The sequence below is a fragment of the Electrophorus electricus genome, chromosome 6, assembly GCF_041902795.1.
Source record: "Electrophorus electricus isolate QZ-2024a chromosome 6, ASM4190279v1, whole genome shotgun sequence".
NCBI classification, from domain to species: domain Eukaryota; kingdom Metazoa; phylum Chordata; class Actinopteri; order Gymnotiformes; family Gymnotidae; genus Electrophorus; species Electrophorus electricus.
Window position 1 is genome coordinate 36,194,226 of NC_137502.1, and position 20,330 is coordinate 36,214,555.

At 37.8% G+C, this 20,330-nt stretch overlaps 1 protein-coding gene across 1 annotated transcript in view; it reads left to right on the top strand.

The window, feature by feature from the left end:
- Nucleotides 1–12,135: 12,135 nt before the first annotated feature.
- LOC113568103 (cytosolic phospholipase A2 gamma-like) overlaps nt 12,136–20,330 on the top strand; it is a 24,132-nt gene continuing 15,937 nt past the window's right edge. Inside the window, exons 1-3 of the mRNA XM_081715721.1 lie at nt 12,136–12,323; nt 12,504–12,599; nt 12,972–13,124. Coding sequence (XP_081571847.1) covers nt 12,136–12,323; nt 12,504–12,599; nt 12,972–13,124 — 437 coding nt within the window. The remainder of the gene's footprint in view (nt 12,324–12,503; nt 12,600–12,971; nt 13,125–20,330) is intronic.

The window sequence follows — 20,330 nt, forward strand, 5'->3', positions numbered from 1 at the left end:
TGAATGAAAACATAGATACTTACAAACAGACATAATGAGAGACAGGAGGACACATTCAGTAATCAGGGCAGGCAGATTGGATGAGAGTGATGTGATTGGTGGAACTGGATGGTGTCACAGATGGGCTGCTGGCAGGTGTTTGCTGGGAAAAGTAGTCAGGGACAAGAAACACGACTGTCGTAGCATGGCCCTTTCTTCCTAGACTCCTCCCTATGTTCGTGTGATGATGATGATGATGATGATGATGATGATGATGATGATGATTATTGTGTGTGTGTGTGTGTGTGTGTGTGTGTGTGTGTGTGTGTGTGTGTGTGTGTGTGTGTGTGTGTGTGTGTGTGTGTGTTATTTTATGATATGTTGTTAGGCAAGGATGAGATTCTTTGCACTATTTAGAAACTAGATTATAGGAATGCTACCCAAGTCCAGTGTATTCACCTGTATGGGCCACACTTGAACCTTTGAAAAGCCCTTTACATCAAGAAGCATGTTTGATAAGACTTCCTCTAGAAAAGTATGAAAATGTGGGTTTCCTAATTTTGGAAATCATTTTCAGTTTTACAGCCATACACAGAAAGAAGGCACTCACATTAAATAAATAAAGAATCCATTCAGTTTTTCTCCTAGTATTGTAAGTATCATTATAAAATATATGTTTTCTGTGTATGCTCTATATTTAGAAAACCAGAATTAATTCTTCCTTTGGTCATTTCTGATTTTTAGTTCCTTTCAGTTATTCAGGCTAATCCCATCAGAATTTAGCCAATGTGTCCCATCATGCACATTTAATTCAGAGCAGTGGGAGCATTTTCACCTTTCACTTTCAGCACTTTAGAGAAACACCTGCACCAACACCCCACCTTCTCTGTCTGGTTCTCCTGACCAAGCTATACAGTCAATCAGGGAGCAGCAGAGATTTGTGAGTGTTGTGTGTGGTAATGGTTGCTGATGTCTAAATATAAATATTATTGAGTTGTATATTTCAATTGCACACATTGTTTTCACATGCTGGTCATACATGAAGTAAAACATCTGACTCAGAAAAAAACCATGCCATTTAAATCTGCCTTATTCAGATCCTCTCTATATCAGTTTAATCTATAGTCCATAAATAGAGTCATTACAGTACATAACTACACTATGGTTGATAAAGTACTCACTATTTTTGCATTAAACATTATTTTGTATATGAAAATTATCATGTCTATAGTACATCTTACATAAAAAGCTGTAGAAAATGGATATACAAATCACTGAAGTGAATTAGATGATAAAAAGGAAGAAAGCAGGAATGTTAAAAGCAAATGTTCAAGTAATAAATGCTAACAGAATGATGACAGCATATATATATATATATATATATATATATATATATATAGCTGCTACTACTACTACTACTACTACTACTATTACTACTACTAATTATTATTATTATTATTATTATTATTATTATTATTATGACTTTTCCTGCAGTGATTCTATACATTTAAAACATTTACTTATAAAAAAAGACTGAAATTTGTTTGCCCAGTTTCCACTGGTAATCCATATTTCATCTGGTAATCTCTTCCTTTTGAAAGCCAGAACTAAAATCAGGAGGTAATGCCATAATTTGTCTATTTTACCTTGTCAAGATTTTGGAGCATCATTGTTAAGTGCATAGAGATAGTTTGCAAGTGGGACTGGGGAACAACATACAACTTTCTCTACAAGATGAAAGGTAGGAAATAAAATCCCCTGATATTCTATTGTGGTTATGTAACCAAAGCACTGTTTTATTGCAGATTTGCTTTTATATGATAGAATATAATGTCTCTTATTTTATAATTAGATGTTTCATTGGTTACAATGTACATTTTAGAAATTCACAATCACCGCCCTTCCTTGTGTTCACCTGTGTCTCGTCTTCCCCTAAACATTCTATATTCTCATTTTCCTACCTTGGTTCTTCAGTCTTTGTTGTTTTTATTATTTGATACTTTCCTAATTTGACAGCCTGCATTTGTTCCTTGCTCTTCGCTGTTGTTTAGTTTGTTCATGACTTTCTCTCATTTCGTTTCATATAGTTATGGCTCAATGACTATCGACTGCATAAGCAACAACACTATTTGAGTTCCTCTTCAGAAACACTTCTCCACTGTGTAGTCTGTTCATGAGTTTATGTGATCTTATGTGGATTACCCTTCATAAATTATTCTCTATTGTTTAGTCTGTGTGTGTCTGTATGTGGATATATGAGTTACCTTTAAGAAACGTTGCTTGACTCAGCACTTAGGTCCCACACGAGCTTCCTTCTAAATCAATGATAAACATTCAGGATCTAGTTCTAATTTAAAGTTTATCGGTTTAATGTTTATCATTTCATTGCAATTTTTAATATTTCTGTTAAATGGCTGTTTCAGTCCATCAGGCCTAACAATCTTACATGTCTACCCCAATAAACTGTTAAAAACAGTTAATACTGACATCAAATATTTAGTGTCTCACATGTTCCTCCTAAACATGGCATACTTATTTCTACATAATCTTCATTAATTTCAAAGATGCATAAGAAAAGGAAATTGTAAAAGTAATACCTGAACAAATAATTTAAGCTTATATGAGTATTGTTTGTCTTTATTTTCTTTATTAACATTATCAGTTGATAATGTCAAGGACAAGACATTATGAGGATGCTGGCTGTTACTCAACTTACCCCATTTCTCTATACTGAGAAAGGAACGAAACATTGACCTCATCATTTCCCTTGACTTCAGTGATGGAGATTCCTTTGAGGTAACAAAACACATACACACATGGTCCAATTTCTTAAAGTAATTACCCATTACCTATGAAATGTTGGAAGTTATGATAATATTAAATTTAAAATATCAGCATTAATTTAACATTGATATTAAATTTAATAGCACTACAGAACTACTTGTCATAATCTTATCAAACAAGTAAAAAATTGACAGTTATTTTGATTGGCAATAATATTAATAACAATTCAAATATAGGCTATATTTCAGTAGTAGTTCTGGTTTCAGGTTGTAAGTGAAAGCTAACAACCCAACAGGGTTCAACCAACATTCATTGATTACTCAAGACTGCAACACAGTTGCAACAAATGAGGAGACATTGCTGAGTTACTGACTAGATGGTGGGAGATAGAGGAATCTGCTGCTCTGCTGCTTTGATCTCTATCTATGATTTATCATTTTGTAATGTTAAACAACATTTCTACAATCAACACAACCAACCAAAAACAAACATGTACATTCACAGATAACAGATGGAATACTCTAACAGTTCTGCCCAGATGTACAATCTTACTTGGTGTTGTTCTTCCTTTGTTCATGGCCTGCACAGTAGGCCAGGTGGCTTTGTGTGAAGAGCCCTTTTTGTGTGCATTAAAACAAAAGTTCTGCTGGTGTTTTCGTTGTTCAGCTTCTGTTGGAAGGATGGCTCATCTCAATCATTGGTTGGATCATTGATTTATTCCTGAGACAAGGTTGCAGTTGGCTTGATGAAGAATTCACTGACTCCATCAGCAATGTTCTGATGCAGTTCATTGCACTTGCTTGCTTTTTGTCTTGCTAGCAAATATGAGAATACAGATTGAATAAACAAAATGGTCAAAGAAATAAATGAGCAAACTGGCTTAGTTATTATCTTGACTTTGCATTCTTTGAGGCAAAAGCGTGTGAGTGCTCCTAGGCAATTTTAGTAGTTAATTGGACACTAAACAGTAAATATGTATAGCAATCACAAACAGTATTTTTACTATTTGTAATTTTTTTTTTTTTTTACAGTTTAAATTATAACTGTTATTGTAGACACACATGCACAGTCACACACACTGGTAATTTAGAATAGTCTGATTTTTCTCCTTCATAGATAGTGGATAAAGCTGCTCAAAAATGTAAAGACCTTCAGATCGTGTTTCCTAAAGTTGAACACCTTGGGACTGATGAAGAACCAGAGGACTTATGTGTTTAAGGACAACCCCAATGCTCCAGTTGTGATTCACATCCCTCTTTCTAATGCTGTTAAGTGTAAAGGCAACTATAATATACAGTAAACAAGCCTTCATAAGTGTATCTAGCTTCACTGTGCATGAAAGCTATGAGCACAAACCACATTGTCCTCTAATCCTGAAATGAAATAACAAAGACATCATTGTTAAAAGTGATCAATGTCTGTGTTTCCTCAGCCTTTCAGTTGTCTTACAGTGATAAAATGATCAATGATCTTTTGGAGAAAGCTGGTCTAAACTCACAAACACAAAGAAGAAACTCCTGAAGGAGATTGAAGAAGTTGTTAAAAGAAAGAAGAAGCATTAGACAAGAAACCCATAAGAAATTCATGACCCGGTTGAACATGATTTTGGAGAATGTGCTGACATACACTTATGCAGCTGAGTAGTCAGCATAAGTCAGCATATTTAGTCAGCATAAGTCTTTCATATTTAAACGCCTTTACTGGCTAGCCACACAGTGGAGTACTTTTGATCCTGCATAAAAATCACAGACTTCTTGAAAGATGCAAACATATTCCTGTACCACTAGAAGAAAATGTCTTCTAAAAACTGGCAGTTTTTTGGGTGTTGATTTTGAGTTCATCTTCAACCTGAAAAGGTCCAACTATCTCATCTTTAATAATTCCAGCTCATAGCAGTACCCCATCTCCACCTTGCTGGCATCTGAGTCAAATTGGAGCTCTGTGCCCGTTACTGATCCAACCATGGGCTTGTAATTCTGGACACTCCAGGTAGGTTGCAGTTCTGGAATATGACAGCACTGGAGGATAACAGGTTCCTGGTCACTTCACATTTGATTCTTCTCAAATCTTTTGCAGTTAATTTGCCTTTTTTTTTCTCAACACATTTCTTGTAAACCTGTTGACTATTTGTAATAAAACGTTTGATGGTACTGTGATTACGCCCCAACATCTTAGCAATTTTAAGAGTGCTGCATCCCACTGAAAGTGTTTTTGCAATTTTTGACTTTTCAAAGTCAGTCAAATCTCTTTTTTGTCCCATTTTGCCTTGAGGAAAAGAAGCTGCCTAATAATTATACATACCTTTATATATGAGGTTGATCTGCTTAGGACACACCCTACTTCATTTCACTAATGCACAACACCTGGTATACTTATATCCAATAAGCATTCAAATTTATATAGCTTGGAGTTGGAAAATATGCATAAAAATTATGATATGGTCAAAATACTTTATTGCCTAATAATTGGGCACATAGTGTATGTTTGTGATTATGACTTTAATAAAGAAAAAGAGTGATACAAAGTATGGGATGCATTGACTCATACATCATGCTCTCATGAGTGTAATACTAGAGAATGTGATATCTAATATACCTAAAACTATGTCTAGCACCCAGAAATTTGACTTGAAAATCAGGCTAAACTCTTCACACATCTCCAGGTATGGTAGGTTTTAAGAATCTCCAAAAGACAACCACAGGTATGTGCTTCAACAGATGCTAGTTCTGGTTTTGAATAGATATAAAATGAGTCTGTAAACACCTGTAGTGGTCTTTGATGCTTGTTGGCACTGTGGTGCCCCATGTGAGAGCGCATCCTTTAAACCTGCAGGGGTACTTTCTGACTTGGCCACTAATAAGTGTATTACCATTGTATTCTGTTCCACACTTCTGTTGGTTCATAAAGCTTTGTCAAAGGGACATGCAGGACAGGGTTTCCTCAGTGATGTAACAAATAGCACATTCACAATCTGAGATTAAGATTTAGGAAAGAAAATCTTTGCTGACTCCATTTTACCAATTTTTTAGAGGGACTTATATTTTTCAATCATGTTACAGAGGTACATGAGTGTAGTGATAGGAGTCTTGCTTAAGGACTCTTACTGGTAAAGCACAGAGCACTTGAAGCAGAATCCCCCACATTCATGCTACGCTTTAATCTACAGTTTCCAACCCATGTCCTACAGACATGGTGAACATGTAGTTGTCCTTCCCACTATTTAGGTGCATAAAACCAGTCTCATCAGAATGTATGTGGCACTATATATAAAATACACAGGAAGGTTTTCATATGAACCTATTTGGAAATTTTTATTGCCCATAATTTATGCTACACATTTTAGTATGGCACAAATTAGTGCACCCAACATATTAGCAATGTCAGTTATGTGCTATTAACATTTTTTTAAAGAAGAATGTTTCTATTTTAATTTTGCAAAAATTAAAAATATATGGACATGAGGGATATTTCTTCTTATGGCATGGGCATGCTTAATAACTTATTGCCATCTCATTTACTTATTGCCATTTCATAGGGGTCCTGCACTAAATGCTTAGACACAAAGAAGAAATACCCTAACAAAAACACATTCTGAGATACTTAAAGAAAAGAAACAAATCCTTACAATTACAACAGTCTAAATCCAGTCTAAATAGAAAGGAGAAACAAGAAGCTCTCACCTTGATACAACTAGATTGTTGTCACATTCCCTGGAAAGACATAGAAGCATCCTTTTCTCCTACAGAAAAGAAATGCACACACCTCTGCTATTGCAAATTTGTTGTGACATATCTGCAAGAAAAGTGTAGACATCAGCCACCTCTACAAACACCCCTCATCTCTAAGAGGGATTCACCTACCTTAGACTTAAAAAACCCAAGATGTGAATAAGATCATCACAACAAATTATAACCCAGTTGTTGATTCAAGTGCTCTGTTATACCAGTAAGAGTCACCTCTTACTGCTAACACTACACTAACACTTACTCTAACACTACACTCGCCTACCTCTGTAATATGATTGAAAATTGTAAGTCCCTCTGGAGTTAAGTTCCCCATCTGCCAAATAGGTAAAATGTAACCCCTAAAAAAAAACAAGTGAGTAATTTTAAGAATTGCCCTATGTTTATGGATAGCAGAGAATAAACTATACATGTACTCAAATTCCACAGAAGTTTCCTAATGTAGTTTTGTTTACCTTCCACAATTGGCTCCATGGTTACCCTGTCTCATGTCTTTGTTTTGCTTTACTTCTTTTTTTAGTTCTGGTCCTTGTTTTGGTTTTCTCTGTCCCATTTGTATCACCTGTTGTTGGTCTGTTAGGCTTAGTGTGTGTGTGTGTGTGTGTGTGTGTGTGTGTATATATATAATATATATATATATATATATAATGCCTCTTTGTTTGCGCCATGTAGCTGTTTGTTCCAACCTCTGTTTTCACGCTACCTGTAGTTTTGTATCTAGCCTGTTTGCTGTTGTGTTTCGTATTGTAGCCTTTTTCCTCTTCTGTTATAATGTGATTTTTGTCTCTTGTTTGCCATGCACTCTTTGTATTGGTAATTTGACCCTGGACTGTGACTATGACTCTGATAATGGATTTGCAATGGGTGTCACCTGTTCAGAGTTTCTTAGTGATTTATGGATTCTGCAGAAGTGAGGAAAATCAGTCTGGCTAAAAAGTAGAATCACAAACTACTTATCTTGCAGCACCTGGAGTGAAATCAAGATCACTATAAAGACATAATCCATTTCATTAGAGGCATGACTTTCATTTTAAAAGTACTGAACTACAACTGCTAGTATGTTGGTCATAGTACTTTAAATGATGAGTCTCATATAGAGTCAGCTGCTTTTAAATACTTATAAACAAATAAAAATGAGTAAGTAAAGAAATAAAATATATTTCCTCTCAGCACAATATATCTATACACAACTACGTGAAATGGTTATAGTTAAGGGTACGCAAAGAAGAAAATATACAAGTAACCAAACCCCACAGAAATGTACCGATGAGTTTTTATCTCCTGACTAGTAAGTCAAGAAAACTGGACCAGATCATAAGAAGTAGTGGAAGAGCAGCAAAGAGTCATGTCACAGCACGCCCCCCTCTTCTAGACTGCTCCGTGTGTGCGTGTGTGCGTGTGCGTGTGTGTGCGTGTGTGTGTGTGTGCGTGTGTGTGTGTGTGTCCATCGTCACACTCATACCGTGTTAATTGTTCATGTCACACCTGTTCTTAATTATGGTCTTTATTAGCGCAAGTGTTAAAACCCTTGTTGTTCTGTTGTCGGTGTTTGACCACATGTGTAAAACACGTAATGCTTTATGTAAGTATTGCTTCGTTTTGCTAGTTCTACATTGTTGTGGTTTAGTGTGTTTTGTTTTCATGTTTTGGTTTTAATTTTGTATGTATTGTCAATAAGAAACTTCTTTGTTATGGAGACTTGCCACGGCATCCCACTCCCTCATCACATCTTTTTACAAGTTACTGTTTGTAGAGGAGATGTGGAATTATGAACAGGACATTTTTTTTATTTTTTGGGATAAAATAAAGCAACTGAAATAGACACAAAAATACAACTAAGAACTAGGTTCAGACAAATTTACCATTGTGCTATAAACTTGCCTTGACTTGTAGGCATCACTTTGTTTATTTTCAACACACTGTATCATTACCAAGACAACGGGCACTAATTCATCACTTTAGTCATTCTAGTGTTAACAACTTTGAGGGCAGGTGGCAGGTGTTTAAAGGAGATGACAGTTTAGGTGGGGCTGTTATGATCAGCGTATTCACAATTGCATTCCGAAGGCATTGACAGCTGAATTCATCCACAGGTATGTCTCCAGCTCATTGTGTACTTGGGGTGGCTATATAGTTTGAGCAAATACTCAGTTTGGGCGTTGCATGGTATATTATTACAATGGCTGGGAGAATGCTATACACCACACATCTAGCACTGGATGAGTACTGGGCTTGCTGTGGAATATCGATGAGATGGAATCAGAGGGTGAACAAAGTGAGGTGTCAGATGGAGATGATGAGAGAGGGTGGAAGTGAAAGTTCAGAATCTGTCTCTAAAATGGAATGTGCTGGTGACTCATTTCAAAAGGATAAACATTGCACAGCATGGGTTGAACAAACTGCTGATAACCCTCAGGGTATAGCACATGTTATGCCAACTGACAAGTTTGCTGTGTTTGAAACACAAATGTGGGGCAAGATTCAAAACTACACAGCAGAAGCTGAATGAAACAATGCTAAGATCAAACTAGCAAAATGAGTAATTTTTTTATTGTAGACAATCAGTGAGTAACATACTTTCATACGATTGTGAGAATCTCACTGTGAAGGGAAGGCCTGCACTGAAAGATACAAATTTGACACAATTTTATAAATTAAAGAAACTCCACTTGGTTGTGTCTCTGTGTCTGACTTTCAGCATTTTTCTTCCACCTGCAATTTGCATCCTGGAGTCACTGTCTGATTCTGTTTTGGTATTAAAATGGACATCATTGGGAGGGTTGATGGTACATATGCAATGTACTTTATTTCAGCCAGTTGGACTTTTTACAGTGAGATTTCTCAAAGCATTGTGTATATACAGTTAAATAGTACATGCATTTACTAACTTGGCATTGTTCTATATACTTCTTCAGTACAGCTAGGCAGGAGCTTTAACTAAAATCATTCTGCACAAACACACACCCAGATACATATGTATGCAGACATACATGCACACATGCACACACCCACAGAACAAGGAAATGGTCTGAATAATTTGGAAACCATAAAGCCTTCCCTCCTCCTCAGTGTGATATCCTATGCATTTATATCCTATACAGTTACTCTTTTCCTCACACAGCCACAAACTCTGTCAATAAAAGCCTTGAAGTTCAATGTTTTGTGAAGACTTCAGTGAAGGTATGTGCTTCATGTTCATTTTTTAAAAGATTCTTTTGTAGCTGTCTTGTGGCTATGTAGTTTTCATAGTTCATATATTGTTCTGTGAAGGTGAATTGATGAGCACATGTAAACAGTGCCTTTATGATCTAAAGGTCATCACTGCCACTGCAGATGTTCCTTGCACACATTCAGGATTAGAAGGCCATCCGTGCTCAGTGATGATGATGATGATGATATATATATATATATATATATATATATATATATATATATATATATATATATATATATATATATATATATATATATATATATATATATATATATATATATATATATATATATATATATATATTTATATATATATTTATATATATATATATATATATATATATATATATATATATATATATATATATATATATATTATATATATATATATATATTTATATATATATATATATATATATATTTATATATATATTTATATATATATATATATATATATATATATATATATATTTATATATATATATATATATATTTATATATATATATATATATATATATATATATATATATATATTTATATATATATATATATATATATATATATATATATATATATATATATATATATATTTATATATATATATATATATATATTTATATTTGTTGGGTGTGATTTTTGCCTGTGTTTGTGTAAGGTAGTTAGGGTAGTCCTCTGCTTGTGTTAGGTTGTTAAGTACTTGGCCCAGATGTTTCTGTATTGGTTATGGTGTATCATGTATGGTCTGCCTGCTAGCATCTTGCATCCCATTGTTATGTGCTGGATTGTCTCAGGGGCATCTTTGCACAGCCTGCATCAGGGATCCTGTCAGGTGTGGTAGATCCTAGCCTCTACTGATCTTGTATTCAGAGCTTGTTCCTGTGCTGCCATGATTAGTGCCTCTGTGCTGTTTTTTAATACAGCCTTTTCCAGACATTGGTAGGATTTCTCCATATCAGCCACTTCCACTATTTTCTGTTAGTACATACCATGCAGGGATTTATCCTCCCATGATGGTTCGTGCTCGTCCTCATTCTCATCCTGCTTGGCTTTCTGCTGTCTGAGGTATTCAGTAAGCACTTCATCACTTAGGGTCATTTTCCTGCCAAACACCTGGATCTTTGATGTTTCATTCTGGAAACATCAAAGATGGCACCAGTGAGGTCAGCTGCTGTTATGACTGCTCCATCCACACCTGGCACTTTTTTAGCTCTTTTGGCTATCTTCTTTGCTCTTTTCGCTCTTTTTCCCACTATCCCTGATATCGCCACAACCCTTCTCTCTACACCACGATGCGCATCTCATACAGCAGAGATGCTCTCATTTCTCTTAGTCTACATAACGCTCACCTCAAGTCGTCTCTATCCCCGGACCCAAGATGGCCGACAGAGATCCTGAGGGAGAACAAAGGACGTGACGCGAGGAAACAGCCTCGAGAAAAGCAAGCTGGCATCAGGAACAGGCTGAGGGCTCGGGCACACCGAGCTCCCTTACCTAGCATCCTGCTAGCCAATGTCTAGTCTCTGGACAACAAGCTCGACGACCTCCAGGCCAGGGTAAAGTTCCAGAGGGACATTCGGGACTGCAACCTCCTTTGCTTCACTGAGTCATGGCTGAACCCAGCAGTACCAAGCCACGCTATCCAGCCCGACGAGTTCTTCTCGGTTCACCACATGGACAGGATGGCAGATTCAGGGAAGTCGAGAGGTGGTGGAGTATGTGTGATGGTAAACAACAGCTGGTGCAACAATGCCAATGCTGTTGCTCTCACCCGCTCCTGCTCACCCAAACTGGAGCTGCTTGCCCTCAAGTTTTGTCCCTTGTACCTTCCTTGGGAGTTCACCTCAGTCCTCGTCAACACCGTGTACATCCCACCCCAGGCCAACATGGACACTGCATTGTGGGAACTTCATGAGGCTCTCACACAGTTTCAAGCAAAGCACCGGGACACTGCACTTATTGTGGTTGGAGATTTGAACAGCGCTAACCTCAAGCGTGCAGTGCCCAACCTTTGCCAGCACATAACTTTCCCCACCAGGGGAAATAGGACACTAGACCACTGTTACACCCCATACAAGGACAGCTAAAAGGCACTAGCTCACCGTTTGGTAAGTCGGACCACACCGCCATCTTCCTCATACCAAAATATAAACAAAGGCTGAAACGGGAAGCTCCGGTTCAAAGAGAGGACAGACAAATTGATGGTCGATCTGCAGGACGCTCTGAATGATGCAGACTGGGACATGTTCCAGCACAGCACTAATGATGTCAGCGAGTTTATGGAGGCAGTAGTGGGGTTTATTGGGAAACTGGTGAACAATATGATTCCAAGAGGTACCATCAAGAAGTTTCCCAACCAGAAGCCCTGGGTGGACAAAACCATCTGTGAGGCTCTGAACTCTCACACTGCTGCCTACTATGGATGATCATGGACTATGGGAGCACACCCTCTGGACTGTTGACTCTCTGGTGAATGAGCTAAACACGTTCTTCGCTCACTTCGAGACTATATCTAGCAGCACTAATGCAAACAGTGCTAGCGTTTACAATGCTAATGGTGCTATTGGCACAGCCAACTGTGCATGCACAGACCCCACCATAGAACAGTGCCCTCTCATCATCACAGAGAGTGACGTGAGGAGAGTGTTTAAAAAGGTGAATACCAGGAAGGCGGCGGGACCAGACGGTATCTGCAGTAGAGTCCTCAAAGCCTGCGCAGACCAGCTAGCCTCGATATTCACCAACATCTTCAACCTCTCCCTGATGCTTGGTATCATCCCATCCAGCTTCAAATGGTACACCATCATCCCTGTCCCAAAGAAACCTCGACCCTCTAGCCTCAATGACTACCACCCTGTTGCCCTTACATCAATCCTGATGATGTGCTTTCAAAAGCTAGTCAGAGATTTCATCGCATCTTCACTGCCAGCCTCCATGGATCCACTGCAATTTGCATACTGCCACAACCGCTCCACTGATGATGCAATTGCACATCTGCTCCACATCACACTGACCCACATGGACAAAGGGAGGGGTAATTATGTTAAAATGCTATTTGTCGACTACAGTTCAGCATTTAACACCATCATCCCCTCCCGACTCACTACTAAATTGGAGGATCTAGGACTGCATACATCCCTGTGCGACTGGATCTCCAACTTCCTAACAGACAGACCACAATCAGTATGGATAGGCAACTATGTCTCATCCACCCTCACCCTCAGCACTGGAGCTCCTCAGGGTTGTGTCCTAAGCCCCCTGCTCTACTCACTGTATACCTACAACTTTGCGGCCACTTCCAGCTCCACCATCATTGTTAAGTTCACTGACGATACCATTGTCGTGGGCCTGATCTCGGACAGCGATGAGAGGGCCTACCGAGGGGAGGTTAAACACCTGGAAAACTGGTACCAGGGAAATAATCTCCTCCTAAACATCAGTAAGACAAAGGAGCTGATTGTTGACTGCAGCAAGAAGCAGGAGTGGCACTACCAACCTGTAAGGATCCATGGAACCACGGTGGAAAGAGTAGACAGTTTCAGGTACCTTGGAGTTCACATCTCGCAGGACCTGTCCTGGTCCCACCATACCAACTCCCTGGCAAAGAAGGCTCGTCAGCATCTTTACCACCTCAGACACCTAAGAGACTTCAGACTGCCCTCCAAGGTGCTGCAGAACTTCTACACCTGCACTATTGAAAGAATCCTTACAGGGAACATCACAGTCTGGTTTGGGAACAGCACCAAGCAGGACAGACAAGCACTCCAGAGGGTGGTGCGCTCAGCAATGCGCACAACTTGTACGGAACTTCCTGACCTGCACACCATCTATTACAAGCGGTGCTAGACCAAGGCCAAGAGGATTGTGAAGGACCCCACCCATCCCAACAATAGGCTCTTCTCTCTGTTGAGGTCAGGAAAGTGCTTTTGCTCTCTGAAGACCAACACAGAGAGTCTGAAGAGGAGCTTCTTCCCACAGGCCATTCGGGCACTGAATCAGGGCAATTGATTAACTGTGGGGACCACCACCATGATGTCAATAATATTATGACTGTAAATTGTAAACTGGAATTGTACATTTTGTACATCATATATACATTGTACATTGTATGTGTTTATATATATTTTTCTTTATATATCGCTGTATCTTTCCTCAGTTTGGACAGAGCAGTCACAAAAACCATTTCACTGCGAATTATACCATGTATGACTATGTACATGACAAACTTGAAACAGTATAAAGGTGAAACAGTATAAACGATGCTCACTAATCCTCAGCCCCCTCCTTCTGCTTTGTATACAGTCTCAGAGAGCTGAATTTGTATGAAACCCTGCATGTATTGTGAGGAGTTTCCTTGATGTCAGTGGCTTTCATCTCCTCCTTTTGGCCAGCTGATTATACCAGTGGGGTATCTAATGACTAATAAAGCACAGGCGTTGATGGGCTCGATCTTGTTCTTCCCATTCACCTGACTTCTCAGGATTTGCATCAGTCTTTGTTAATATTTGGCTGTGGCTGCTTTTATTGTGGCTTCTTCATGGTTCCCATTACCCTGTGCAATTCCAAGGTACATGTAGCTTCCCTCAACATCTGATATTGTTGCCTTCTGATAGTACAATCCCCTCAGTTCTGATTGGTTACTAGGAGAAGAAAAGTATTCAACTGCATTTATACAGTCCAAATTATATTCTGATATTATGCTATATCCTGGTAAAATGGATTTGGGAGTCAATGTCTTATTCAGTTCGGGTATACAGATTGATGTCATCCATGTAAAGGAGGTGGCTGATGGTTGCTCCATTTTGTAGCCGACATTTGTAGAATCTCTTGGAGATGGAGACCTGGCACAGAGAGTACACTTTGGATGGCTTGTGGAAGACCATCCTGTTTAGTCTCCTCTTGATTATTCTACAGGCCTCTTTTTCTCTTGTGTACATATTCAGGCAAGCAGCCAGAGCTGTTAAATATTTGCTTAACAATTTGTTGTACTTCTCAGGTACCTTCATTGACCTTCATCACAACTTTGTGCAGTTCTGATATCTGACTAACTTCTCCGCATGTTACATCTTGGCCTCCTTGTCCATGAAAGATCCTCTCTTTGATGCAGCCAAGCTTCAAGTATTACTGGTAGTCTTGGTAGCATGCTGCACTATGATATTAGCTGATATCCTCTTTTTACCGGTCACCCATAGCATTCATGATGTACCTTGAGAGTACACTTTGGATGGATATACATTGTAGGGAAGTATACAAGATTTTCAGAGAAACAGGTCAATTTGGACAGAGGTCGTTCATTAGCTGTGCAAGCAAAGTGGAGGACCTCTGTCTGAAATACCCTGTTTCTCTGGAAACCTTATGTACTTCACCCCAATTTTGAATATCACTACATCTCTTTCTAGAGTACGCTGCACAGTATAGAGTTGCACAATTTTAAAAATAAATAAATAAATAAAAACTACATAAATGTAAGTAATATAAAGTATTACTCATACAATAAATACTGTGAAAATAGATGCAGATGTGGGTGATTGTGAGATGTGTATGACTATTCACACACAGGATGAAAGATGCATTTAAAGTGCTGGTGCTTGCTTGACTATTCACACATAGGATAATCTGATCATCTGATTTCCCATACAATGCTAGTTGTAACTGTCCTCAAACACTGCATAACAATGGTCCAAAGTATAAGAACTTATGGTGGGACACATGACATGTTGATAGACTATCACCATCATCTTTATAAGGTTCACCCAGTTTTCTTAGGCAGTTTAAGACTTAAGACTGCAAAGAAATGGGTACCTATATTTACATATTTTAATAACTGTTTAATGTTTTCACAAAAAATGCTGCTCTCTTTTCAGATTTGCTCCTTTCACCACATCTTCCCCCTTTTATCTCTGCAGATGGGCCAGAACAAAAGGTATTTTTTTTATGTTTAAGATTCCTGTTTTGCTTTGAGACAAGTTGACTATTGACAGATGTTACAGTAGGATAATACAGTAACTCACGAAACAGCATTTCAGATTATTGTACCATCTAATACATTCAATCTATGTTTAATGTCTACATAATGTTATTCAAATACGTGTATTTGGTATGGCTGCATGCTTTAAATCTATCTAAAGAATGTCAAGTTTTTCCAAACTTCTTGCAGGACAAAGTTAGTAAGCTATATCTACATTTTCCCAGAGTCATCCAGTCTGAACTCCATTTCTCCTCAGGAGCCCATACTAGCTCCTCGTGAGATGCTCACTGGCTTTACTATGTCCAACCCCCTTCATAATTATCAGGTCTTCCTCAACTTAGTAGTAGTAGTAATAATAATAATAATAATAATTATTATTATTATTATTATTATTAACCTTTATTTAACCAGGATAAGTTCTCACTGTAATGGAAAATCTCTCTTGCAAGGTAGTTCTGGCCAAAACAACCAGCAACACAACTGACTGGTTTACAGTGACATATAATGGAAAATAAAATTTATTTACAAATTCATAAGATATCCAAGAAAAGTTGTCAATAAAACACCACCACCATCAACACAGAGATTCAATAGAGATAATTGAAAACACCTACAACTTAATGTGCTTGCCTCCAAATCATTAAGAATTGCCTTCCAAGGAGACCAGCTGCTGGAGATTAAAGTAATTGTAAACAATTCCAGGATGCAAGTGCAGTGTACTTAAACACCACCTTCCTCAGTTTAGCATGGACTTTTGGGACAGATAGCAGGAAAACGTACTGAGAGCGCAGACAGCAAGCTCTCCTATTTTTCTGAAGAATTTAGATCTGTAAGTAAGATGGAAGCAGTCCAAGAATAGCCTTTGAGATAAAAGCATTCCTATGTTTCAGCCGACAGGTGGACAACACTGACCATCTGCCCCAAAAATACAAAGAGAAATGGTGAGTAAGAGCTCTACAATTTGTAATAAACCTGTGTTCCATGATATACAGTCGAAAGAAGGTAGGCATTGCAAAAATGCATATTATATTAGTCCAACACAGACATAGTTAGTAGCAACAAGTCTCCTTGGTAAAAAGAGAGAATCAACAATTATCATCCAAAAGAACTTGTATTTAGGTACAGACTCTCTCAAAGCCTTGAAAAGTGTTACTGGAAGAAAGGTTCAGTCTATTTAATTTAGCTTTAGAAATCATTAGCTTTGTTTTATTATAATTCAAATCACGTTTCAATTTACATGGATTTGCATTCAATTTTCCCATGCCACATTTGTCTTTATGGAATCTGGCAGATGCTCTTATCCAGAGTGACTTACAAATGTGCTTTGTCATTTGCTCATAGAATCTATCCTAGCCAGTACAGTTGGTTAGAGATCAAGATACCATTGAACTAGAATACTGTTGAAATACAGGGTTCATTGCTGATGCCTAGAAGTGCAAAACATACATAAGCTCTATCTCAGAAAACGATCAGTGCAATAACAAACAATATCAAACTATACATGCTAGAATTTCTGTTAACATATGGTGCAGGATCAATGGTCATTCCAAATATTCCAAAAATAGAAAAGTCTTGGATTTTGAATATGGATTTTGCTGTCTGGACAGCCAGAGGAAGTTCATTCCACCATCAGGGAGCCAGGACAGGGTATAGTCTCAATGATTTGTCTTCCATGAGACTTGAAACATGGTGTCATGTATGGAGGTGCTAGTCCATTTTTGGCTTTGTAGGTGAGCATCAATGTGTGTACTTCAGAAGACTGAAGACCACTCATGCTGCTGCATTCTGAACATTCTGAGTATTAAAAACTAATTGTAGCTGACTAAGAACCTGGTTTTATATATCACAGCATATCAGTGTCATTGGGATAAAGGCATAATTTTATCATCGGGCTTGTCTAAAATGATCAATTCAACACCTTTCAACAGGGAATAAACAAAAGCAGATTTCCATACAAGAGGAATTTTGTTAATATAGAGGAAAAGATTAAAAGATATGTAAACATTTTGACCAATAGGGTTAATATATCAAATAAATATGAGTGGACCCAAGCCTTGGGGTACACCCTTAGATAGGTGTTGGTATATCAGCTGCTAGCCTAAGAAAGTAAGGTTCTAAGTCATCAGGGGCTTCTGATTTTCTAGTGTACTAAAGTGGAGGGCTTTATTCACCTCAATCACAGTAACCAGATTAAAACTAAAGATGGCATGAATGTCAGAACAAACAGTAAGGGAGTTCTCGTGATTGATATTGTGAGAATAGAACAAAGAACCAGAGAAATGCTTCTTAAAACATTTAAGCATTTCTACCTTATGAGTAACTTTACTAGAGTCCTTAACAATATATAAAGTAAACTGTATACCATTTTTATTTCCAGATAAGGATTAAATACTATTTGGATTGTTTGAAATAGTCAACCTTATCTTTTTTAATTGTAGCTATACATGCATTGCAGTCGTTTTCAAGGAATGCTATTCATGTTCTCCAATTCAAAGTGAAACAGATCATGAAGTGCTTGTTCCGTAATTTTTTTGCATGCCATGCTTTTTAATAATGCGTGGCATGGATTTCTACACATAGCAATAATGCAGTGGTCACTGATTATATTAACAAATACTGAAGCAACTGTGTATTTATGGGGATCATTTGCTAGTATTAGATCAATTAGAAGTGACTTTTCAGGACATTTTAGATTACATCTTGTTGGGACTATCAACAATCTGTAAGAGATTTACAGAGTCATATTATTAAATATTAAGTTATTAATCTGCATGTAGTAGGTTATATTGCATGTAGTAGACAGTCCATAATTGGGTCCTAAGATAATTGGGTCCCAAGATTTCATCCTCCTGTATCAGTTGACATTCTGTGATGCCTCACTTAAACAGGAAATCAAGTTAGTGAGGCAAATAAAAGGATTAAAATCAGGTCCAGCCAGGATCTAAAACCAGGAATACAATTTAAAGATGCAATCATCTCAGCCAAAGAAAGAAAAAAGCATTTTCCTTAATCGTGAATTCCTTAATCATTGAGGCAGGACAGCACTCCTACTTCAAGAGGTGTATGGCTAAGTGTCATATCGCAGGATACCCAGCAGGCTGTTTGTCACTCAACCCAGCACCTAACCAATCAAGAACGTCACATCAGATTATCATCACCTGAATATTGAATTTACATGTGTGTCATTTAGATACATGCATAAGCTTGTCTGAAAGTTCATCACATTGCGAAATATTGCTTCCATTGTTTTCTTGGCATACCGAGCATCATTTCTCTGATTCTACTACTGTGTATTGTACCTTGGATTTACTGTTTCTCGTTTCTGATTTTTGCTTGCCCCCTTTTGGATTCTTCTAGAATTTATTTTATTTTTTTTGTTTTTTTGTTTTCTTTTTTTCCTAGATTTTTGGATTGTCCTTTTGATATGGACTGTTTTCCCATTATTCAAGATACTCCCTTCCTTGCCCAATTTGTTTTGACCTTTTTTCACTACATGGAACTAAAATTAAGCCCTGTCTTTTATCCACAAGTGTTTAATTTTTGCCTGCCCCGTTACAACAAGCAGATCAATCCAGATTCTCCAGTCACTGAAACTATGTGCACTCTGAATTAAAAAGCAGAAGCAATTCATAAATTCCTTTAATCCAAGACAGGAATTAAGATGAATGACTTCAGGAGGCACACAGAGCACTGGCCACTTCCTGCATGCAAAACTACCCAGATTTACTCTGTACTGAACTGATTACTGTAACAGCCTGAGTGCCACAGGGCAAGGAGCAGGACGGACAGAATCGCTTGACAGACAGATGTTTATGGGTGAACACTGAACACATCAGCACTCACATGTAACACAAGCAGTTATCACAAACACAAGCACTGAGACGGTGAACAACGGCACAAATATGAACAGGAAATTGATCACAAACAATGACTGACAATAACACACACACTGACAAGGGTTTAAATAACTACAAACATGACAAGACTAAAACGATGCAGGTGTGATCTTAACAATGTAGGCATGGTTACAAACAATTCACAGTGAATGAAGAACTCCCACTGCATTCGGTGGGCCATATCACTTGACCAGTGGAAGGGGAGTGTTCTGTGACGATTACTAACTTTACTGTGTCAACACAATGAATTAAAAGACTGTGATTGATACAAAATGATTATAGTGTACAAACAAATCAGGGAATCAACTGATATTTTTCAAAGATAACAAATAGCAATCAACAAACATTAACACAGATGTGAATCTTTATTCCATTGGCATATCAGCAACGGTATTATTAGACTAGTACATTCCTACCTAACAGACAGACATGTCACTATGGTAAACCCAGATCACCCACTGCACCTGGTGCTCAAAAGGTTTCCTGAATTATCTGGTCTTGTACCACTTCTTTTCATTATTTATATGATACTGAATAAGTCAGATCATCTATAGCCATAATCTAAATTCCCATTGCTACAGGCACTGTATAAATTAGGCTTACAACTACTGCTAAAAATCCTGCTGTGACTTTTGATTCCTCCCTCACTTCTAAGCATCATTTAAGACACACGTCAGGCACACGTTATGTGTAACAATGTATGTGAGTGTCACTAATTCACTCTGCTTTTTTTCATCTTCATAACGTGA